Raw genomic sequence first — 25004 nt, forward strand, 5'->3', positions numbered from 1 at the left:
TACAAGATCTAGGGACTGGGATAAGTTGGACACCTCCTAGCAGAAAATAGTAGCAGTCAAAGACAAACACACAACAAAAAGCATAGAGGTCAGAAGACCTAGCAAAACTAACAGAGAACGGCAACAGAGCAACAAGCTAGCTCAACAGTAGTAAATACAAATGAAGTCCAGCAAAACCAGGAGGGCGGAGCCGGATTAAATAGGCAAAATGGTCATGTGACCAGCAAACTAAAAAAAAACTAACAGGAGAGTTGTAACAGTTTTCACTTCACAGGTGTGCCCTGTTAGGTTTAATAAGTGGGATTTCTTGCCTCATAAATGGGGTTGGGACCATCAGTTGTGTTGTGCAGAAGTCTGGTGGATACATAGCTGATAGTCCTACTGAATAGACTGTTAGAATTTGTATTATGGCAAGAAAAAAGCTGCTAAGTAAAGAAAAATGAGTGGCCATTATTACTTTAAGAAATGAAGGTCAGTCAGTCAGAAAAATTGGGCAAACTTTGAAAGTGTCCCCAAGTGCAGTTGCAAAAACCATCAAGCGCTACAAAGAAACTGGCTCACATGAGGACCGCCCCAGGAAAGAAGACCAAGAGTCACCTCCGCTTCTGAGGATAAGTTTATCCGAGTCACCAGCCTCAGAAATCGCAGGTTAACAGCAGCTCAGATTAGTGACCAGGTCAATACCACACAGAGTTCTAGCAGCAGACACATCTCTTCAATAACTGTTAAGAGCAGACTTTGTGTAGCAGGCCTTCATGGTAAAATAGCTGGTAGGAAACTACTGCTAAGGACAGGCAACAAGCAGAAGAGACTTGTTTGGGCTAAAGAACACAAGGAATGGACATTAGACCAGTGGAAATCTGTGCTTTGGTCTGAGGAGCCCAAATTTGAGATCTTTGGTTCCAACCACCGTCTTTGTGCAACGCAGAAAAGATGAATGGATGGACTCTACATGCCTGGTTCCCACCGTGACGCATGGAGGAGGAGGTGTTATGGTGTGAGGGTGCTTAGCTGGTGACACTGTTGGGGATTTATTCAAAATTGAAGGCATACTGAACCAGCATGGGTACCACAGCATCTTGCAGCGGCATGCTATTCCATCTGGTTTGCGTTTAGTTGGACCATCATTTATGCTTCAACAGGACAATGACCCCAAACACACCTCCAGACTGTGTAAGGGCTATTTGACCAAGAAGGAGAGTGATGGGGTGCTACGCCAGATGACCTGGCCTCCACAGTCACCAGACCTGAACCCAATCGAGATGGTTTGGGGTGAGCTGCACCGCAGAGTGAAGGCAAAAGGGCCAACAAGTGCTAAGCATCTCTGGGAACTCCTTCAAGATTGTTGCAAGACCATTTCCGGTGACTACCTCTTGAAGCTCATCAAGAGAATGCCAAGAGTGTGCAAAGCAGTCATCAAAGCAAAAGGTGGCTACTTTGAAGAACCTAGAATATAAGACATATTTTCAGTTGTTTCACAATTTTTTGTTAAGTATATAATTCCACATGTGCTAATTCATAGTTCTGATGCCTTCAGTGTGAATGTACAATTTTCATAGTCATGAAAGCCTTAGTTACTTACCGGTAACGGGATTTTTCGGAGCCCATGACAGCACCACGAGAGAGCGGATCCGCCCATCAAGGACAGGAAACCTACAGGTTAAAAAGGGCGGCACCTCTCTCTCGCCTCAGTTTAGTTAACAGTGCATAAGAGGACCGCCAAGGTTAGTTACAATAAACACATCATTACATTAAGTACATTACTTTCACAAACTTCCCCCAAAGGTGCACAAAACAATGGAAAGCCAACTCTACGCGAGTGCAAAACACTAGTGAAGGGAGGGAATATACGGGTGCTGTCATGGGCTTCGAAAAATCCCGTTACCAGTAAGTAACTAAGGCTTTATTCGTTCTCCCATGACAGCACCACGAGAGAATTACAGAGACTAAAGGAAATTAGGGAGGGATCACCACTTGAAGCACCCTTCTCCCAAAGGTGAGATCAGCAGAGACACCCAAGTCCAATCTATAATGCCTATAAAAGGTAGAAGGAGAAGACCAAGTGGCAGCCTTACATATCTCTTCGATGGAAAGCCCCGTTTTCTCCGCCCAGGAGGTTGCTATCGCTCTGGTGGAATGAGCTCTCAACCCCTCCGGAACCTCCTTATTCCCTGAGGAGTAGGCGAGGGATATGGCCTCTCTAATCCATCTTGCAATCGTAGACTTTGAGGCCTTACAACCCTTTCTAGCCCCCTGATGGCATATAAATAGGGAATTATCCTTCCTAAAACTGCGTGAAATCTGTAGGTATTTGAGTACGCACCTCCACACGTCTAAAGTGCGTAGCCTCTCCTCTTTTTGATTTTTGGGGGGAAAGCAAAAGGTTGGGAGAACTACCTCCTGAGTTCTATGGAACCGAGTGACTACTTTTGGAAGAAAGGCTGGGTCAGGTTTTAATACAATCCTATCATCCAGAATCTGAGTAAATGGCGGACATATGGAAAGAGCCTGTATGTCACTCACTCTTCTGGCTGAAGTCAGGACCACTAACAGGGCTGTTTTTAGGAGAATAATTTTTGGGGAGGCTAAATCTAGGGGCTCGAAGGGAGGATTAGTTAAGGCCTCTAGGACCAAATTCAAATCCCAGGGAGAGGATTTTGCTTTGATAATGGGTCTACACCTAAAGGAAGCTTTCATAAATCGTGCTATCCAATAATTAGCTGCAATATCGGAAGAAAACAAAGCTCCCAAAGCAGACACCTGTACTTTTAAGGTACTACAGTCATGGCCAAAAGTATTGAGAATGAGACAAATAGTAATTTTTCCAAAGTTTACTGCTTCATTTTTTGTAATGGCAATTTGCATATACTCCTGAATGTCAAAGAGTGATCAGCTTAACAGCAATTACTGTACTTGCAAAGTCAATATTTGCCCAGAAAATGAACTTTAACCCCCAAAACACATTTCAGCATCATTGCAGTCCTGCCTTAAAAGGAGCAGCTAACATCGTTTTAGTGATTGATCCATTAACACAGGTGTGGGTGTTGATGAGGACAGGGCTGGCGATCAGTCATGATTAAGTAAGAATGACATCACTGGACACTTTAAAAGGAGGCTGGTTCTTGGTATCATTGTTTCTCTTCAGTTAACCATGGTTATCTCTAAAGAAACACGTGCAGCCATCATTGCACTGCACAAAAATGGCCTAACAAAGAAGAGTATCGCAGCTACAAAGATTGCACCTCAGTCAACAATCTATCGCATCATCAAGAACTTCAAGGAGAGAGCTTCCATTGTTGTCAAAAAGGCTCCAGGGCACCCAAGAAAGACCAGCAAGCGCCAGGACCGTATCTTAAAACTGTTTCAGCTGTGGGATCGGACTACCAGCAGTGCCGAACTTGCTCAGGAATGGCAGCAGGCTGGTGTGAGTGCTTCTGCACGCACTGTGAGGCGGAGACTCTTTGAGCAAGGGCTGGTTTCAAGGAGTGCAGCAAAGAAGCCACTTCTCTCCAGAAAAAACATCAGGGACCGACCGATATTCTGCAAAAGGTACAGGGAGTGGACTGCTGAGGACTGGGGCAAAGTCATTTTCTCTGATGAATCCCCTTTTCGATTGTTTGGGACATCTGGAAAACAGCTTATTCGGAGAAGAAGAGGTGAGCGCTACCACCAGTCTTGTCTCATGCCAACTGTAAAGCATCCTGAAACCATTCATGTGTGGGGTTGCTTCTCAGCCAAGGGAATCGGCTCACTCGGAGTCTTGCCTAAAAACACAGCCATGAATAAAGAATGGTACCAGAATGTCCTCCAAGAGCAACTTCTCCCAACCGTCCAAGAGCAGTTTGGCGCCCAACAATGCCTTTTCCAGCATGATGGAGCACCTTGCCATAAAGCAAAGGTGATAACTAAATGGCTCATGGAACAAAACATAGAGATTTTGGGTCCATGGCCTGGAAACTCCCCAGATCTTAATCCCATTGAGAACTTGTGGTCAATCATCAAGAGACGGGTGGACAAACAAAAACCAACAAATTCTGGCAAAATGCAAGCATTGATTATGCAAGAATGGACTGCTATCAGTCAGGATTTGGTCCAAAAGTTGATTGAGAGGATGCCAGGGAGAATTACAGAGGTCTTGAAGAAGAAGGGGCAGCACTGCAAATATTGACTTGCTGCACTAACTCATTCTAACTGTCAATATAACCTATTGGTACTCATAATATGATTGCAATTATATTTCTGTATGTGATATAAACATCAGACAAACACTAATAAAAACCAGAGGCCAGCAGATCATGTGAAAATATAATTTTGGTGTCATTCTCAAAACTTTTGGCCATGACTGTAGTGGCAAGCCCCAATTCTAAGCCTCGCTGCAGAAACTCTAGTATTTTCCCAATAGGGGGCCCCTCCTCTGGTTTAAATTCAGTAAATGATAAAAACTTCCTCCAGGTCCTAGCATAAATGCGGGTGGTAACGGGTTTTCTGCTAGATAGGAGAGTATTTACTACATTTGCGGGGAATCCCTTGTTGGTTAACAGCACCCTCTCAAATTCCACGCCGTCAAATGGAGACTCGAGGCTGGAGGATGGGAAACCGGACCCGGAGTGAGAAGGTCCGGAATCTCCGGAAGGATCCAGGGATCTGATATGGACATTTTTCGGAGACAAGGGAACCACGGTCTTTTGGGCCAAAAGGGGCATATGAGTATTACTCTGGCCTTGTCTGCCCTGATCTTCCTTATAACTGCTGAAAGCAGGATCATGGGAGGAAATGCATATGCCAGAGGGAATTTCCAGGGAACCATAAAGGCGTCCACTGTCAGGGGTTCTTCTCTGGGGTCTAGGGAACAGAATGTTGTCACCTTCCGGTTTAATTTTGTCGCAAATAAGTCCACCGTCGGAAGACCCCACATTGCCACAATTCTGGAGAAGATTTGAGGATTCAAGGACCATTCTCCCTCTTTTATGGAAGTACGGCTTAGGAAATCCGCTGTGACGTTTTCTTTCCCTTTTAGATGAATAGCCGAAAGAGAGAGACAATGATCTTCTGCCTTCTGAAGAAGTCTGTCCGCTACCCTCATTAAGTCTCTTGAGCGGGTTCCCCCTTGGTGATTTATATAAGCTACCGAGACTTGATTGTCCGAGAGTATACGGATATGCTGGCCCTGTAAATATATAAGGAACTTATTGAACGCATAATCCACCGCAAAAAGCTCCTTAACATTTTATGACAACTGTATCTCACTCCTTGACCAGGTCCCCTGAACTAAGTTCCCATTGAAGTGAGCTCCCCAACCTGCAGCACTCGCATCTGTAGTTAAGACTGCCGTCGGCTTACACTCCCAGGGGACCCCCCTAGAAAGATTATCGTGTCGTAACCACCAACGAAGGGAATGTACGGCCCGAGGACACAGGGTAAACTGACGGTCTAAATGTCCCTCTAGGACTGAGTTGTTATACAATACATCCCACTGAAGAGTCCTTGAATGAAATTGTGACCAACGAACTGTGGAAAAACTCGAGGTTAAGGTCCCTAATAGCGACATGGCTTTACGGAGTGACAGAGGGTTTATCCATACACTGTCTTACCAAACCCTGGATTCTTGTAATTTTTTCTTCAGATAAACATAACTGTTTTTTTGAATCTAACATGACCCCCAGATACTGCTGAGCTTTGAGTGGAGTTAATCTAGATTTTTCCAAATTTAGAAACCACCCCAAGCCCTCCAAGACAGACATGGTCACCCGAAGGTGGGCCTCGCATTGAACAAAAGAGTTTCCCACTATCAGGAGATCATCCAGGTAAGGGATTATTAAAATGTCTCTTTCTCTTATATGGGCCATAACCTCTGCCATTAATTTGGTGAAAATTCACGGGGCTATTGCTAACTCAAAGGGAAGTGCAGTGTACTGAAAGTGTTTAACCACCCCCTCAATTTCAATGGCCAGCCTCAGGTATTTCTGATAGTAACTATGAATGGGAATATGGTAATATGCATCCTTGAGATCGAGAACTACCATATAACAGTGGGGAAAAAGCAACTTTATTACCGTTTTCAAGGACTCCATTTTGAAAGTGTCTACTTTAAGGAAGCTATTTAAAGATTTTAGATTTATAATTGTCCTGAAACTCCCATCCGGTTTTGGGACCAATAAGAGCGGGGAGTAGAATCCGAGACCCTTTTCTGAATCCGGAACCTCAATCAGGACGTTTTTCCTTATTAAGACTTGAATTTCCGATACGAGGGCAGTCTGGCGTTCTGGGGAGGAACTAGAGGGAACAATCATGAATCTCTTGTGAGGAAAAGCTAGAAATTGAAATTTTAGACCATATTTAATCAGGCTCAAAATCCAATTACTATGAGAAATCTGTTTCCAAGCTGGGAAAAATAATGACAATCTCCCTCCCACCTGGGCTGATTGTGCATTCCCTGGCTTCTGCTCATTTTTTGGAGATGAACCAAAGAGAAGGCCTCTACCTTTTCGACCTCTTTCTTCGGACTTGTCCGGTTCCCTGAAGAATCTTCTTCGGATGAATTTTCTTTTCCGAAACGATCTCTTAAAGGAGGGTAGAGGTACTGATGGAAAACCCTTCTTAGGATCTCCGGCCTTCTCCAATAATTCGTCCATAGTCTGGCCAAAGAGATATTCCCCTTCGCAAGGGATTGTACACAGCCTGGACTTTGTCTGTACATCCCCAGGCCAGCATTTAATCCATAGCGCTCGTCGAGCCGCATTTGACAGAGCTGATGACTTTGCTGCCAATCTGACTAAGTCCGCAGACGCATCAGCAAGAAAGGCCGCTGCACCCTGAACCAGTGGAAGGGAAGAAATAATCTCCTTCCTAGAGACACCATCCCTTAGCTGACTGTTTAACTGTTCCAGCCAAACCATCAGGGCTCTAGATGTGCAGGTGGCTGCTACTGCTGGTCTCAGTGCTCCTGCAGCTGTCTCCCATGCACCTTTTAAGAAGGTATCGGCTCGTCTGTCCAGGGGGTCTTTTAATGCTCCCATGTCATCAAACGGGAGGGAAGTCTTTTTTGCCGCTTTAGCGACAGCAACGTCCAGCTTTGGTGCTTTTGACCAAGAGGAACATATGGCATCCTCAAATGAGTACCTCCTCTTGAAAGATGGAGGAACACTGCCCTTCCTGTCGGGTTTTTTCCACTCTCTAGCAATGAGGTCTTTAACTCTTGTATTCACGGGAAAACCTTTCCTCTTTTTCTGACCTAATCCTCCAAACATTACGTCCTCCACAGATTATTCTGCCCTCATGTCTACAATGCCCATGGTAGACCAGACAGCTTTTACCAAGGCATCAACCTCCTGCAGAGGAAAACACTGTCTATCCGATTCACTATCAGAAGAAGAGAGAGCGGAGGAGGAAATGTCAGATATGTCAGAGTCTGAACCCGGCTGAGGTTCCCGAGAAATATGAGTAGATTCTGAGCCTTGCAAAGCCTTGCCTATTTCCATCCAGCACCCTGTGGCTCCCTCTGGGGCAAGAGACCATCTTCTGCAGGTAAGCCTGCGAGGTCTCCCATCATGGACAGGAAACCTAAACTGAGGCGAGAGAGAGGTGCCGCCCTTTTTAACCTGTAGGTTTCCTGTCCTTGATGGGCGGATCCTCTCTCTCGTGGTGCTGTCATGGGAGAACGAATAAAATACAGAAAAATCTTTAAATGAGAAGGTGTGTCCAAACTTTTGGTCTGTACTGTATGTAAATAAGACATTACTCTGTACACTTTAAAAGGCACATTGTGTTTTCATTGGCTGTAAGCCATAATCATCAACATTAACAGAAATAAACACTTGAAATATATCAGTTTGTAATGACTATATAATATATGAGTTTCACTTTTTGTAATGAAGAACTGAAATAAATTAACTTTTGAATGTTATTCTAATTTTGTGAGAAGCACCTGTATCTTTAGCTAAAACATAGTGAGAAACAAGTCATACTTTAAGTATTTGTCCTCCATCTGGGTATTTTCTCAAAATATTCTGTAGCTGAATGAGGAATGGTGGAGCTCTTTGAAAGAAATCTGCAAAACAAAAGGTTTTCATAAAATGTATCATGATGATAACCTTGCATACACCAACAACATAAGAGGCCTATATGCTACATTCCTATTAATATTTAGTAGCATAAATATAAAACACTATTCATATTCCATTCTATACAGTCAAAACTTGTAGCGGTTATCCCGGACTTTGGTTATTTCTTCCTGTGGGGAAATTAAAACAAAGCCACAGAAAGAGGACTTAAATTTACTCAAAAAATTCAAGAATTAACACAGCGAAAAAGGGTAACAGTATTTACTCGCCTAGGTCACAGAACTAATGCACTATGAGGATGCAGCAAACCCATGTAATAAAGATGGAGGCAACACAGGTGCAAAATACTGATGAGGCAATCATGTACAACCTACCAATTCATGGAGGGGGTGATTGCTTAGTATTAAAATTGCACACAAAAAAGCTTGGGCACTGGTCACACACCAGTAGTGCAGAGTGTCTTGCTTACTGTTGCCTTTTTTGCTGTGTTAATTCTTCCTATGGGGCTAAGAATTACAGGAAGGTAGTTGCTAACTATCTGTTTCTTCTGCCCAGAGATAATCTCCGCCGACACAGGCAATGACTCTCCTACTTCATTTCGCCTCAGATCAGCTCCTTCTCTTTTGGTCAGCTCTGTCGATAGGGTGTCACTGTCAATGTCATGCCGATTGACAGATGGCTCTTCGCAGTTAGTCAGCTGTCAATTGGCAGGGATGCCTTGTCGACAGAGCGGAGCAGAAGAGAAGAAGCTGCTCTGGTTATGTGATGACAATAGAAGTCAGCCATGACCACTCTAGGCCAGGAGAGGTCTTTGCAAAGCAGAAGAGGCAGATAGTTAGCAACTACTTGCCTGTTCGTTCATAGCCCCATAGTTTAAAATAAAAAAAAAATAAAAAAAGAAGTCCAGAATAACTCCTATAAATACCACAGTTTTGTTAGTAATAGAGGATCGTCTGTATAAAAAAAATATTATATCCTGTGTAGCCAGAAAGTTTTATACAGTTGTCAGCATAAATTAGTATACCCCAGCAGATTTGTCAGAACACCTTTAGATTTCTTTCAGAATCAACAAAATTATTGTCCTAACAAATAAATGTAAGACCCAAGTTGTAAAAATGACTACACCCAAATAACATTTTAGGCGCAAAGCTAAAGTTTAGACTACAAAATTCTAATTAACAAGTATTCAACCACCAGTAAGTCTAATTATTCATTGAACAGGTGTCCAACAGACAGTTGGACTATAAAAGGGTGGTACATAAAGGAAACCCCTTGCCATTTAATGCTGTCAGCAATGGCACCACATGGAAGAGAAATGTCACAAGACCGGAAAATGAAAACCATTTCTTTACACAAGAAGATTTAAAAAGATTTACTCATCAGTCAGAATAGTGTAGCAAAAGTGATACAAAAATTTAACAAAGATGGAACTGCAACCATCTCACAGACGTCCAGGCCGACCACGAAAGTGAACACCTAAACAGTAACATCTTTTGATGAGAATTGCTGAATAAAATCAACATGCAAGTTAACTGCAGTTAAAGAAGTGGAAAGCCAAACAGGGGTGAGTGTTTCCTGTGACATAATACGATGTAAGTGATTCAGTGATCAAGTTTCACAGGATCTGAACTCAATCGAACACCAATGAGGAATTCTGAAGAGATAAGTGGAGCATCACTCTCCATCCAGCCTCTAAAAGAGGTAGTTCTTGAGGAATGGAAAAAGATCTCTGTTGCAACATGTCGGCAACTTGTTTATTCCATGCCTAGAAGACTTGGTGACGTCCTTAAAAATCACGGAGTTGTGAAGACTCGAGGGTCTTCCGTGGGCATACTACTACTCAGACAACACAGGATGAGGGTAAAATGGTGTGACAATACTTTATTGAACCACCAAACAGACAATAAACATATAGAACAGTCCCAGCAAAATACCCAAGCTGGTGCAAAATTACACAGTCTCACCCTTCCGCTGGCCCGCCGGGAATAGAGAAGCTTCAACTTTGCGACCTTCGGGGCCAACTACCTCAACCAGTGGCACCCCGCTTTGGGTGTACACCCACAGAGAGGAGGTAGCAGCAAGCTTAGGAAGCTGACAGTCCATTGACGTACAAGGCCATGAGACCCGAGGGTCCCACCCTAGCTTCTCTGAACATATCTATGGAACCAGGTGACTGGATGGTCCCAACCTGGCTTTCTCCAAGTGTATCCATGGGTTCCAGGTGACCGGAAAGTCCCAACCTGACTACCCCAAACATATCCATGGGGCCAGGCGATTGGATGGTCCCAAGCTGGCTTCTCCAAACACATCCATGGGACCAGGTGACCGGAGAGTCACAATCCTGGCTTCCCCAAACTTCTCCATAGGGTCAGTGATGGTCAGTGTAGCAGATCTGTTTCCCTTCAGCTGGGGCTGGGGTCCATTAAGCTGACATCCTGATAAGTCAAATCTGTATCCCTGTTGATGGAGCCATGTGTCCCAGCTGCTGTTCTGAAGAGTCTCTCTGATTCTCATTGCAGCATGATAGAAATCCATTTTTATATTTACATATGTGGCTCAGGTCATCATTCACAGGTCAGGGAAAAAGGTGGCAGGGGCGCATGTCTCATTGTTTGAGCATTTAATCAATTTTCATAGTTTGTCCTTTTCTGTTTTGCAAGTCAACAAGCCACAGGGCCCACACAATGGTTAATTAACATATTTAGCAAAATTAGCAAATATGCATTGTTTAAAGACCATGCATCTCTGTCTTACAAAATTAACAGACAATAATTTGCAGTAAATATCAACTCAAGTGTCAACATTTAGACAATATGACAAAGTCTCCTAACCTAGTGAAAATAGATGTCTGGATAATTAAGATTAAATTCTGTGTCACCACAGGGGTCATACAAAATACTAGATGTAGTAGTTTTTAATGTGGGGTGTAGTCATTTTTGCATCAAATAATTTGAGTAAAACTGAAGATTTTCTGATGAAAGTTATATTAACCTTACTTTCATGTTCGCGGTTATAAAAATGTTCTATGAAACTCAGTCTCGGTCCTGCACATTAACCGCCAAAATGCTGCGATCGGAGTCGATCGCAGCATTCCGGGAGCAAGGGGAGGTAAGCACCGATACTTGCCTCCTCTCCAGGGTCCCACGATGTCTGAGCCGGGTCCCGATGGTTGTCATGCTGACCCGGATGTCGTCATGACAACATCCGGGTCACCAGACAGCAAGAAGTTACTTTGATCGTGCACTTTCTCCCTCTGCAGCTCTGAAAGCCTGGATAGCACAAGTATGGTGCTGCATTTCTATGCTATACAGGCGATCAGAATGTAAAAAGTGAAAGTCCCATAGTGGGACAAAGTATAAAAGTTCCAATAGTGTCAGAAAGTGAAAAAAAAATACAAAAGCAATTGTAAAAATATTAAAAAAAAAATGAAAAAAATAATTCCAAAAAAATAAAAATCCTGTACCCATAAATAAATATTATGAATAAAAACAAGGAGTACACACATGTGGTATCGCCGTGTCAGGAACGACCTGACCTATAAAACTGTCCCACTAGTTAACCCCTTTAGTGGACACGGTAAAAAAAAAAAGCAAAAAAAAACAATGCTTTATCATCATACCGCCAAACAAAAAAATGCAATAAAACGCGATCAAAAAGACGAATGTACCACTGAAAACGTCATCTTGTCCCGCAAAAACAAGTTGCAATACAGCTCCATCAGCCGAAAAATTAAAAAAGTTATAGCTCTCAGAATAAAGCGATACAAATAAATCATTTTTCCTATAAAAGTTTTTATTGAGTAAAAGCACCAAAACATAAAAAAACGATATAAATGTGGTACCACTGTAAATGTACTGACCCAAAGAATAATGCTGCCTTATCAATTTTACCACACACGGAATGGCATAAAAAATAAAAAAATTAAAAAAAAAAAATTGGTATTGTTGTGTTTATTCTGTCTCTCAAAAATCAGAATAGAAAGCGATCAAAAAATGTCATGTGCCTGAAAATGGTACCAATAGAATATCAACTTGTCCCACAAAAAACAAGCCATCACATGACTATTGGCCAAAATATGGAAAAATTATAGTTCTCAAAATATGGCGATGCAAAAACTAGTCTTTGCGCAAAAAAGCGTCTTTTATTGAGTGACAGCTGTCAGTCATAAAAAACAGATATTAGTCTGGTATCTCTGTAATCGCACCGACCCGAAGAATAAAGTCATGTAATCATTTATACCGCATGAGGAGCAGCGCAAAAAATAAACGCTAGGGTTTTAGGGCTAGGGTTTTAAAGCTAGAGCTAGGGACTCAAGCATCCACGATACATAGTGCATACCCGAGTGCCCGATACAAACTTAAGTAGCAAGCACTTGCGCTCAAGACTAATGACAACTTATTCAATATGATGACCTAATGTTATCAAAATCTGTGTTGTACCTCTGGGTTCAAAATGTTCACTATAACCCTTGATAAAATCCTTGAGGGGTGTAGTTTCCAAAATGGTGTCACTCATGGGTGGTTTCCACTGTTTAGGCACATCAGGGGCTCCCCAAACGCAACATGGCATCTGCTAATTATTCAAGCAAATTTTACATTCAAAAAGTCAAAATGACGCTCCTTCCCTTCCAAATCCTGCCGTGCACCCAAACAGTGGTTTTCCCCTGCATATGGTGTATCGGCTTACTCAGGAAAAATTGCACAACAAACTGCATGGTGAAATTTCTCCTGTTACCCTTATTAAAATGCAAAATTGGAGGCTGAAAAACATTTTTGTTGGAAAAATTTTAACATTTTATTTTTACGGCTCAATGTTATAAACTTCTGTGAAGCACCTGGGGGGTTCAAGGTGCTCACCACACATCTAGATAAGTTCCCTGAGGGGTCTAGTTTCCAAAATGGTGTCACTTGTGTGGGGTTTCCACTGTTTAGGCACATCAGGGGCTCCACAAACGCAACATGGCGTCCGCTAATTATTCAAGCAAATTTTACAATCAAAAAGTGAAATGGCATTCCTTCCCTTCCGAACCCTGCTATGCGCCCAAACCGTGGTTTTCCCCCACATATCAGTTATCGGCGTGCTCAGGAGAAATTGCACAACAAATTTTGGGGTCCATTTTTTCCTGATACCCTTGCGAAAATAAAATAAATTGGGGTCTAAGGTAACATTTTTGTGAAAAAAAGTTTATTTTTTTCTTCCCCATTCCAAAAATTCCTGTGAAGCACCTGAAGGGTTAATAAACTTCTTGAATGTGGTTTTGAGCACCTTGAGGGGTGCAGTTTTTAGAATGGTGTCACTTTTGGGTATTTTCTGTCATAAAGGCTCCTAAAATTCACTTCAAATGTGATGTGGTCCCTAAAAAAATGGTTTTGTAAATTTTGTTGGAAAAAATGAGAAAATCGCTGGTCAACTTTTAAACCTTATAACTTCCTAACAAAAATGAATTTGGGTTCCAAAATAGTGTTGATGTAAAGTAGACACGTGGGAAATGTTATTTATTAACCATTGTGTGACATCTCTCGGATTTAAGGGCATGAAAATTCAAAGTTTGAAAATTGCGAAATTTTCAAAATTTTCACCAAATTTCCGATTTTTCATAAATAAACGCAAGTCATATCGAAGAAATTTTACCGCTATCATGAAGTACAATATGTCACAAAAAAACAATCTTAGAATCAGTGGGATCCATTGAAGCATTCCAGAGCATTACCTCAAAGTGACAGTGGTCATAATTGTAAAATTTGGCCCGGTCATTAACGTGTAAACCACCCATCGGGGGTAAATGACTTAAAGAAACAGACTAAGTAAGGTGTTTAGTTCACCAGCAAACTTTTTGTATTATTTAACAGAGACTTTTGATCATTTCAGTTTTTAAATTGCCCATAACACAGTCTTCTATTACATCCTTATTTAAAGATGCCTTGTCAAATTCATATAATTGAGGTAGAGAAACAAAAAACGTTAAAAAGGTGCTATACATGGAATTGGAAATAAGATATGGATCGGACTGTATAAATCTGCCATTTTCCTATAGAACTAAATTGGGTTGGAAGGTTGTGGCCATGCTTAAATTGAAGGGTTATCGTTAATAGATTATTATACCACAGTATAAGGGAAAAGCAATTTGGTTTGTTAGCAAGCTTATAGTATATTGCCTGGGCCCACATAACTGCTTTCTCTGACATATGGGTAAGGACAGTATGTGGCTCAAGTTTAGTGCTTCTAATTGCCATTTGACTTAGCGTGAGGGTTGCCTACAATAACCTATTCACAATTTACATAGTTTATATGCAAGATATTTTTGTCCATTCTTTTTTCAGTTTAGAGGAACAAGCAATGAATTTACCCCAAATCATTAGGTTGTGGGCAAGCCACAGAGTACCAGCAGGCATTGAGGGTGAGGAATTTATAGTCATGGCCGAAAGTGTTGGCACCCTTGAAATTGTTACAGAAAATGAAGTAATTCACCCAGAAAATTATTGCAAGTACACTTGGTTTTGTTATACACGTTTATTTCCTTTGTGTGTATTGGAACAACACAAACAGAGAAAAAAAAAGAAATTGGACATCATTTCATACAAAACCCCGAAAATGGGTTGGACAAAATTGTTGGCACACTCCGCTTAATATTTGATTGCACGCCCTTTGGAATATATAACTGCATCCGCTTCCTATAACCATCAACAAACTTCTTACACCTCTCAAAATTTTGACCACTTCATTCCTCTGGAATTTTTGACTTCTTTTGCAAACTGCTCCAGGTTTCTCATATTTGAAGTGTGCCTTCTCCCAAAAGGAATTTTAAGATCTCTCCACAGGTGTCCAATTGGATTTAGATTTGGGCTCATTGCTGGCCACTTCAGTACTCTCCATTCATTCCATTTTCGGTAAATAGTAGAATGATGTGCTTTACCAAAAAGCTATCTTGGTGTCACCTGTCCACAAGACTTTCCCAGAAGGAGATTGGCTTATGTACATTTTGGTAAACTTCAGTCTTGCTTTTTTTTATGTCTCTGTGTCAGTAGTGGGGTCATCCTGGGTCTCCTATCATAGCGTTTCATTTCATTCAAATGTTCGCACTGACACTTATGCACCCTGAGCCTGCAGGACAACTTGAATTTCATTGGAACTTGAATGGGGCAGCTTTGTCCACCATCCAGACTATCTGTCACGGGTGTGTCAGATGTGACAGACAGTCTCCCTGAAGATAGTTGCAGAAGATCTCTTCGTTTGGCATTACAGGCGCCTTCTTAGATCTGTATCACTCTACGACCAAGCGGCTGCCTCCTTCCTGCTAATTGACATCCAGGCTTGGGTGTTTAAATACTCTGTTTGCTACAGGGAGGTGCCAGTGATATTCACATGTTCCCTTGTGAAGGCTTGGAGCTATTGCAGTCTGCTTACTTCCTCTCTGGTGTTTGGAGGACATTTGGTGTAATCTATCTGAAGTTTGCTCAAGCCAAGTTACCCCCCCCCCATGTTTGTCTCCCTTGTGGTGTTTAGTTGCTAGTGGGGACTGACTAGTGCTCATCCCCCCTTCCCCTATCCAGGGCCATTCCCTATCCAGGGCCAAGCTCTAGGGAAATACAGGGTTTGAGTTCCTGTCCGGCTATTGGTGAGGAACCAATATAGGGACTTTAGGGGATATAGGGTGATATCAGATCAGCCTAGGAGATCTCCATTCCCCCTTTCCCTAGTGTCTGGGCTCCGTTCCCCTCTTCCTTTCGTGTTGCGCTTTGTCTTTCCTACACTGTTCGTGACACTATCCCAAGTTTCAACTTTTCATCAATTTTTCTTTGCTGTTCACGTTCATCGAGATTAGTTACAATGCTAATCTCACGGACAAAGGAACATCAAGATTTCTGGAGGTGGACTTGAAAAATATCAACAATCTCTAGGTTACAACAATTTTGGTTTTCAAGTCCTCAAAACAGTGCTCTTCTCTTTCTGTTCTCCATGCTTCCTGTCTCACACACAGGCAAAATGCAAAGATTGAGTCAACATCTCCCCATTTTATCTGGTTTCAGGTGTGATTTTCATATTGCCCACACTTGTTACTACAGGTAAGTTTGAATGAGCATCACATGCTTAAAACAAAGTTGGTTACCCACAATTTTGGAAAGGTGCCAACAATTTTGTTTGACCCATTTTTGGGGCTATGTGTGAAATTATGTCCAATTTACCTTTTTTTTTCCCCCTCGGTTTTTTTGTGTTGTTCCAATTTACACAAAGGAAATAAAACATGTATATAACAAAATGTGTAATTAACAAAAATTTTCTGGGAGAAATACTTCACTAAAGAAATTGGGGGTGGGGTTAGAAAAGTCAATATAGTAAGAAGGAATAGAGGTACAGAGAGATACATAAAATGCATGTACACTAATGCCAGAAGCCTCACCAACAAAATGGAGGAACTAGAATTAATTTTGTTGGAAAATAATTAATTATGACATGGTGGGGATATCTGAGACATGGCTGGACGAGACCATGACTGGGCAGTTAATTTACAGGGCTATAGTCTGTTCAGAAATGACTGTACAAACAAGCGAGGGGGGGTGTTTATATGTAAAATCATCCTTAAAACCCATCTTGCGTGAGATAAGGGGAGGGGGAAAAAAATAAAATTCTGATAGGGCTTTGTTATAAGTCTCCAAAAATAGTGGAAGCAGTGGAGAATATCCTCAAAGCAAATAGATGAAGCAGCGACTCAAGGAGAAGTCATTATTATGTGTGACTTCAACTACTCTGAAATACATTGGGGAACAGAAACCTGTAGTTCAAGCAAAGGTAATATGTTTTTGACAACTATGAGAGACAACTACCTTTCACAACTGCTTGAGGACTCAACAAGAAGGGGGGCACTGCTAGACCTAATATTAACCAACAGGCCAGACTGCATATCAAATATATGAGTTGGGGGTCACTTGGGTAATAGTGTTCACAACATAATACGTTTTCATGTATCCTTTAATAAGATGTGTAGTAGAGGGGTCACAGGGACACTAAACTTCAGGAAGGAAAATTTCCAACGGTTGAGAGAGGATCTTAGTGCAATAAACTGGGACGATATCCTGAGACATAAAACTACACAAAGCAAATGGGAGACATCTATTAGCATCCTGAATAGGACCTGTGCACAATATATACCCTATGGGAATAAACATGCTAGAAATAGGAGGAAACCACTATGGCTAAATAGAGCTGTAAGGGGTGCAATAAGTGACAAAAAGAAAGCATTTAGAGAAATAAAGCAAGTAGGTAGTGATGAGGCATTAAATAAATACAGAAAATTAAATAAAAATTCTGTAAAAACCAAATCAAGGCAGCAAAGATTGAGACAGAGACTCATTGCCAGAGAAAGTAAAAATAATTCCAAAATATTCTTTAACTACATTTAGGCTATGTGCCCATGATGCAGAAATGCTGCATATTTTTTCCCGCTTCTCCCTGGCAGGAAAAACGCATGCGGTTTTTACATGCGTTTTTCCCGCCGGGTAGAAGCGTTTGTCAAGCGTTTTTGCATGCGGGTTATCAAGCGCTTTTCCAAGCGATTTTAGCATCACTTGGAAAGTGCTTGACAACTTATTCACACTATATAAATCCATGCAGCTGGTATGGATTTATAGTAGTGTGACCAGGTTAGTTAACCCCTTTACCCCCGAGGGTGGTTTGCATGTTAATGACCAGGCCAATTTTTACAATTCTGACCACTGTCACTTTATGAGGCAATTACTGCTTCAACAGATCCCTCTGATTCTGAGACAGTTTTTTCGTGACATATTGTACTTCATGATAGTGGTAAAATTTCTTCGATATCACTTGCGTTTATTTGTGAAAAAATTGGAAATTTGGTGAAAATTTCACAATTTTTAAAATTTGAATTTTTATTCCGTTAAATCAGAGAGATATGTTACACAAAATAGTTAATAAATAGCATTTCCCACATGTCTACTTTACATCAGCACAATTTTGGAACCAAAATTTTATTTTATTAGTGCACTATAAGGGTTAAAAGTTGATCAGCGATTTCTCATTTTTCCAACACCATTTTTTCTTTAGGGACCACATCACATTTGAAGTGACTTTGAGGGGCCTTTATGACAGAAAATACCCAAAAGTGACACCATTCTAAAAATTGCACCCTTCAAGGTGCTCAAAACCACATTCAAGAAGTTTATCAACCCTTCACGTGATTCACAGGAATTTTTGGAATGGGGAATAAAAAAAATGAACATTTAACTTTTTCACAAAAATGTTACTTTAGACTCCAATTTTTTTATTTTTGCAGGGGTAACAGGAAAAAAATGGACCCCAAAATTTGTTGTGCAATTTCCCCTGAGTACGCAGATACCCCATACGTGGGGAAAAACACTGTTTGGGTGCACAGCAGGGCTCAGAAGGGAAGGTGCGCCATTTGACTTTTTGAATGTAAAATTTGCTTGAATAATAAGCGGACGCCATGTTGCGTTTGGAGAGCCCCTGATGTGCCTAAACAGTGAAAAACCCCCACAAGTGACACCATTTTGGAAACTAGACCCCTCAGGGAACTTCTCTAGATGTGTGGTGACGGAAGGGTTTGGAAGGGAAGGAGCGCCATTTGACTTTTTGATTGTAAAATTTGCTTGACTAATTAGCGGGTGTGCCCATGATGTGCCTAAACAGTGGAAAACCCCCACATTTTGGAAACTATACCCCTGAGGGAACTCATCTAGATGTGTGGTGAGTACTCTTAACCCCCAGGTGCTTCACAGAAGTTTAGAACATGAAGACATGAAAATAAAAAAAAAAATCTAACTTTTTCCACAAAAACGATCTTTTTGCCCCAATTTTTTTAGTTTCACAAGGGTAAGAGGAGAAAATGGAACCTAAAAACTGTGGAGCAATTTCTCCTGAGTACGCCAATACCCCATATGTGGGGAAAATACACTGTTTGGGCGCACGTCAGGGTTCAGAAAGGAAGGTGCACTGTGTGACTTTTTGAACGCAAAATTGTCTGGAATCAAGAGCGGACGCCATGTCGCATTTCGGGAGCCCCTGATGTGCCGAAATAGTGGAAACCCCCCACAAGTGACCCCATTTTGGAAACTAGACCCCTCAAGAATTTTATCAAGGGGTATAGTGTACATTTTGAACCCAAAAGGTACGCCAGAATTTGCTCGACTTTGATCGCAGCATTGCAGGGGTTAATGTGCCGGGAGCAGTGCGGGACCGCTCCCAGCACATAGCTGACTGTCACAGCCGACACCCAGTGCTGACACCCGACGGCGATCGCCCCGCACTGCTTGTCTGCAGGCGCGATCGCAGCGCGCGTAATAATACGTAGCTGGTCCATACGTCCCAGGGCACAGCTACGTACTATTACTGACATGGTCGGAAAGGGGTAAAAAAAAAAAAAAAATTATGCTTACCTTCCGATGTCCTCCCGGTGTTTTCTCCGCCGCGTCCAGTCTCTTGCACTGCTCGCGGTGGTGTGAAGGACCTGCGGTGATGTCATTGAGTCATGTAACAGGTCACATGACACAATGACGTCATGGCAGGTCCTTCACAACACCGCGACCCATAAAGCAGACCAGATGGAGGGGAGAAAACACTGGGAGAACATCGGAAGGTAAGAATAATCTTATTTTGTATTTAAATTTTTTTTTTATTTTTTTTTACAGTTTCTATGGTTCCCAGGTCTGGAGGAGAGTCTCCTCTTCTCCAGACCTGGGTACCATCCACACATTGAACCGTGTGATATCTGCTTGTGCAAATGCAGTGATGCGGATGTCACGCGGTCCAATGCAAGTCAATGGCGGCGATTATGCTGCGTGTCCGCAAAATTAATGGACATGCGACGGATTTTTGAGCGCAGCATGGGCATTGACATTGCGGCTTGTCATTGGGGACCATGGGGGACGGATAACCAAGCGTTTATGCTGCGTAAATTCCGCAGCATAAACACTTGGAAAATTCTTTGTGGGCACGCAGCCTTATAGTAAGAAACTAAAAAATGATAGTGTTGACCCCCTTAAAAATAGTCTGGGTGAAATGGTGGATGAGGATGAGGAAAAAGCCAATATGCTAAATGATTTTTTTCAACCGTATTTACACAAGAAAATCGCATGACAGAAAACATGATCAGTGATAACAAAAATTCTCCATTAAATGTCACTTGCTTAACCCAGCAGGAAGTACGGCGGCATCTAAAAATCACTAAAGTTGACAAATCCCAAGGCCCAGATGGGATACACCCGCAAGTACTGCAGGAATTAAGTAACGTCATAGATAGACCATTATTTTTAATCTTTAAAGATTCCATAATAACAGGGTCTGTAACGCAGGACTGGCGTATAGCAAATGTCGTGCCAATATTCAAAAAGGGGACAAAAACTGAACTTGGAAATTATAGGCCGGTAAGCTTAATCTCTACTGTGGGTAAAATCCTGGAGGGTTTCCTAAGAGATGCTATACTAGAGTAGCTGAAGAATAACCTCATGATCCAATATCAACATGGGTTTACGAGGGACCGTTCCTGTCAAACTAATCTGATCAGCTTTTATGAAGAGCTAAGTTCCGGACTGGACCAAGGAAATGCAGTGAATGTTGTGTATATGGACTTTTCAAAAGCTTTTGATACGGTTCCACACAACAGGTTGATACATAAAATGAGAACAATGGGGATAGGGGAAAATATATGTAAGCGGGTTAAGAACTGGCTCATTGATAGGAAACAAAGGGTGGTTATTAATGGAACACACAGACTGGGTTTCAGTTAACAGTGGGGTACCACAGGGGTCAGTATTGGGCCCTCTTCTTTTTAACATTTATTAATGACCTTGCAGGGGGCATACAGAATAGTATTTCAATATTTGCAGATGACACTAAACTCTGCAGAGTAATCAATACAGAGGAGGACAATTTTATATTACAGGAGGATCTATGTAAACTAGAAGCTTGGCCTAATAAATGGCAAATGAGCTTTAATGGGGATAAATGGAAGGTAATGCACTTGGGCAGAGGAAATAAAATGTATAATTATATGCTTAATTGTAAAATACTGGGCAAAACTGTCACTGAAAAAGACCTGGGTGTATTGGTGGACGACAAGCTCACGTTTGGTGGCCAGTGTCAGGCAGCTGCTGCAAAGGCAAATAAAATAATGGGATGCATTAAAAGAGGCATAGATGCTCATGAGGAGAACATAATTTTACCTCTATACAAGTCAATAGTGCGACCACACTTAGAATACTGTGTACAGTTCTGGTCTCCGGTGTATAAGAAAGACATAGCTGAACTAGAGCGGGTGCAGAGAAGAGCGACCAAGATTATTAGAGGACTGGGGGGTCTGCAATACCAAGACAGGTTATTACACTTGGGGTTATTTAGTTTGCAAAAACAAAGGCTTAGGGGTGATCTTATTACTATGTACAAATATATGAGGGTACAGTACAAAGACCTTTCTACTGATCTTTTTACTCTGAGGCCTGAGACGGGGACAAGGGGGCATCTTCTACGTCTGGAGGAAAGAAGGTTTAATCAGAATCACAGACGCGGATTCTTTACTGTAAGAGCAGTGAGACTATGGAACTCTGCCGCATGATGTTGCAATGAGTGATTCACTACTAAAATTTAAGAAGGGCCTGGATGCCTTTCCTGAAAAGTATAATATTACAGGTTATATATACTAGATTCCTTGATAGGGCGTTTATCCAGGGAACTAATCTGATTGCCGTATGGAGCCAGGAAGGAATTTTTTTCCCCAATGTGGAGCTTAGTGTTTGCCACATGGGTTTTTTTCGCCTTCATCTGGATCATCATGTTAGGCTATGGGTTGCACTAGATGGACTTATTCTTTCTTCAACCTTAAAAACTATGTTACTATGTTACTTTCTGGAACAATTTCAAGAGTGCCAACACGTTTGACCATGACTGTATTTGGAAATATTTTTATAATCTCCACATTAATAACATTTGGTATGCTCTCCAGAGATATGAAAGTTTTGCTCTCAAAAATGCTCAGAACCACATCATTGTCCAACCAGGGGCATATGTGTCTGGAATACAATATATCAGGGATAGAGGTGCCATTATTTAATATCCAGTTTAATATATAGTGATGCCGATGGGTTGGTGAGTAATGCAAGTAACCTGCAGTAGATGGATTATATTCTCTCGAAGTATCAACTAGTGTTAGACTACAAAACAAACTATTGATGGGTTGAGTTTGTGATCTTGACCTTGAAGATGCAGCTGGGAATATAGAGTGTAGACTCAGAGTGTAAGTTGAAATCAACTCACCAGTCAATGTAGAGTAGACCAACAACATTGATGTCAAGTGTTGAGCCCCTGTGGGTTCAGTCGCCACAGAGGTACTGCATTTCACCCAGAGGTGTGGTATCCCACTCTCAGGTAAGGAGGGAGTACTACCCGGGACCCACCCACCTGCATCCAACACTACACCATTCCAGACCAGCAGCCAGGGGCAAGATGCACGTGTATAATGCGGAGCCCTGTCCCTTGTTGGAAGTGGGGGGAACCGAGTGAGGGGGAACCATGTAGTGGGTGTAGGTGGAGGAAGTTGTATAGGGGAGCACCTTCAGTAGGAGTATAAAAAGGGAACCATCTTGTAGGAGACAGTTCAGTCTTAGGAAAGAGTCAGAAGAGAGAGAGCTGGGAGCAGGAGCTCAAGAGGAGCTCTGCTCAGGAGGAGAGGAGGAAGGAGCGGGCCTAGACTGAGAGGCCCAGGAGGACAGACAGAGGACAGGAGCAGAGGGAAGGCTCCAGAGAAACCGAGGGGATTCCAGGGGCACGGGAAGTGCAGGAAGCCACCCGTGCGCCCGAATTTACCCGGACGTAGAGGGATCAGGCCGCAGAGGGGAACGGCCCCTAAACTAGTGGAGAACAACCAGGCTCAGCTAGATAACCGGAGGCTGCTGTACTTTCAAGGTGCAGCTGCCCACTACCACAATTACATCACCGAAAAGGTGGCCGCATAGGATTCAGGGAACTGCAGGTCACCCGACAAGATCCTAGGCTACTGGCTTGGGACACTGATTGTGAGGAGCAGGGCAGGAGGGTGAGAGCCAGCGCAGGAAGACGACCGAGGAAAGAACATAGAACGGGGTCCCGTTTAAGTACTCCTGAAATACCTGAGGAGAGCTGCTGTACCCCTTCCTTGGTGAACGCAGGATGACGTGGGTGGTTATAAGCTGGCAGTTGTAACCTGGAGCAGCATGATAACTGAGTAAACCTTGAAGACTGCACCCCACGGTGTATGGGCGCCCTGCTTGGGACTGGTCCGCCAAGTTTGAGGATCAGCAGAGAGCCCCACTAGCACCCAGGCCCGCGCCCAAGGTTACCTGCCAGGGAGGAGAAGAGTTCCGGTGGGACAACCAGGAGGGTAACCTCATGGGGTTCCCAAGGGAGACCGAGACAGAAGTCCTCAGGATGAAGGAGCAGTGCGAGCGGGAGCTCCGGAAGCTGACCGCAGAGCGCCGGGAGCGACAAGAAAGGTGGGAAAGGATGGAGGCCCACAACATGGAAACCAAAACCCCGGCCCGCAAGCTAAAGCTGGCCACACCCAGTCCCCGTGCAGAAGGGACTGTAGTTAAACTTGACCTGGAAGCCGGATAGGGCTTCATAAGAGAACCACAATTATCCAAAGACTTCTTCGTCAACCGGCGGGATGTGGAGTCCCATCTCCAGCAAGGACATCCCGGCCGGGACCTGTACCCTGGCGACAAGGTTACTTATACCCGGTGTTATGATCTGCTACAGAGACTAAGGAAAGGCAGGAGATCTGTCCCTACAATAGAACTAAACTAGATCCCTACGATGTAACGGGGAACCTGATCCTGCGATCAGACCCGCTAAAGTCCTCGGCTAGTCTGAACGCAGACCTATAGATGTGGGGGAGGGATCCCTACAAGATCTAGGGACTGGAATAAGTTGGACACCTCCTAGCAGAAATAGTAGCAGTCAAAGATAAACACACAACAAAAAGCAAAGAGGTCATAAGACCTAGCAAAACTAACAGAGAACGGCAATAGAGCAACAAGCTAGCTCAACAGTAGTAAATACAAATGAAGTCCAGCAAAGCCAGGAGGGCGGAGCCGGATTAAATAGGCAAAATGGTCATGTGACCAGCAAACTAAAAAAAACCTAACAGGAGAGTTGTAACAGTACCCCCTCTTCTAAGAGGATCCTCCGGATCCCCTAGGCCCAGGCTTACCAGGAAACCTCCTGTGAAACGCTCGGACAAGTCTGGGGGCAGAAACATCATCCGCCCTCACCCATGAGTTATCCTCAGGTCCGAAACCCTTCCAAGCGACGAGATACTGCAAACTCCCTCTATACCGTCTAGAATTTAGGATGCGGGAAATTTCATATTCCCCGTCCTCCACCACCAGAGGAACAGTGGCAGAGGCGTCACCATCCGACACATCAGCTTTTTTCAACAGAGAAACATGAAACACCGGATTAATCCTCCAGGACGTAGGAACCTCCAGCCTAACAGCAGATTGGTTAACTATCTGAAGTACCTTAAAGGGCCCTACGAACTTGGGACCCAATTTTTTAGAAGGAATCCTCAATCGCAGATTCTTAGAGGACAGCCAAACCATGTCACCAACAGCAAACAAAACCTCTTGCTGTTTCCCATCAAAGTACCTTTTAGATTTTTTGTTAGCCTCCTGAAGATTACCACGCACATCCGTCCAAACTCTCTCCAAATCACCGGAAAAACTCTCCTCCTCAGGCACAGCCGAAACCAATTTGGAAAATGACCCAAAAGACGGATGTCTCCCAGAACAACAAAAAAAAGGCGAACACCCAGCAGAAGAGGATGTATGGTTGTTAAGAGCAAATTCAGCAAGTGGCAGAAACTCAGACCACCCCTCTTGATTGTCTGCCACAAAACAACGCAAGAACTGCTCAACATCCTGGTTCTTCCTTTCTGTCTGG

General features: G+C 42.8%; 1 protein-coding gene across 1 annotated transcript in view; it reads right to left on the reverse strand.

The window, feature by feature from the left end:
- LOC141172400 (sacsin-like) overlaps window positions 1–25004 on the reverse strand; it is a 140387-nt gene that overhangs the window by 59515 nt on the left and 55868 nt on the right. The window contains exon 4 of the mRNA XM_073656557.1: window positions 7965–8047. Coding sequence (XP_073512658.1) covers window positions 7965–8047 — 83 coding nt within the window. The remainder of the gene's footprint in view (window positions 1–7964; window positions 8048–25004) is intronic.

The sequence above is a fragment of the Phyllobates terribilis genome, unplaced genomic scaffold (assembly GCF_046119375.1).
Source record: "Phyllobates terribilis strain yellow unplaced genomic scaffold, ASM4611937v1 Scaffold_12__6_contigs__length_324123572, whole genome shotgun sequence".
Lineage (NCBI taxonomy): Eukaryota > Metazoa > Chordata > Amphibia > Anura > Dendrobatidae > Phyllobates > Phyllobates terribilis.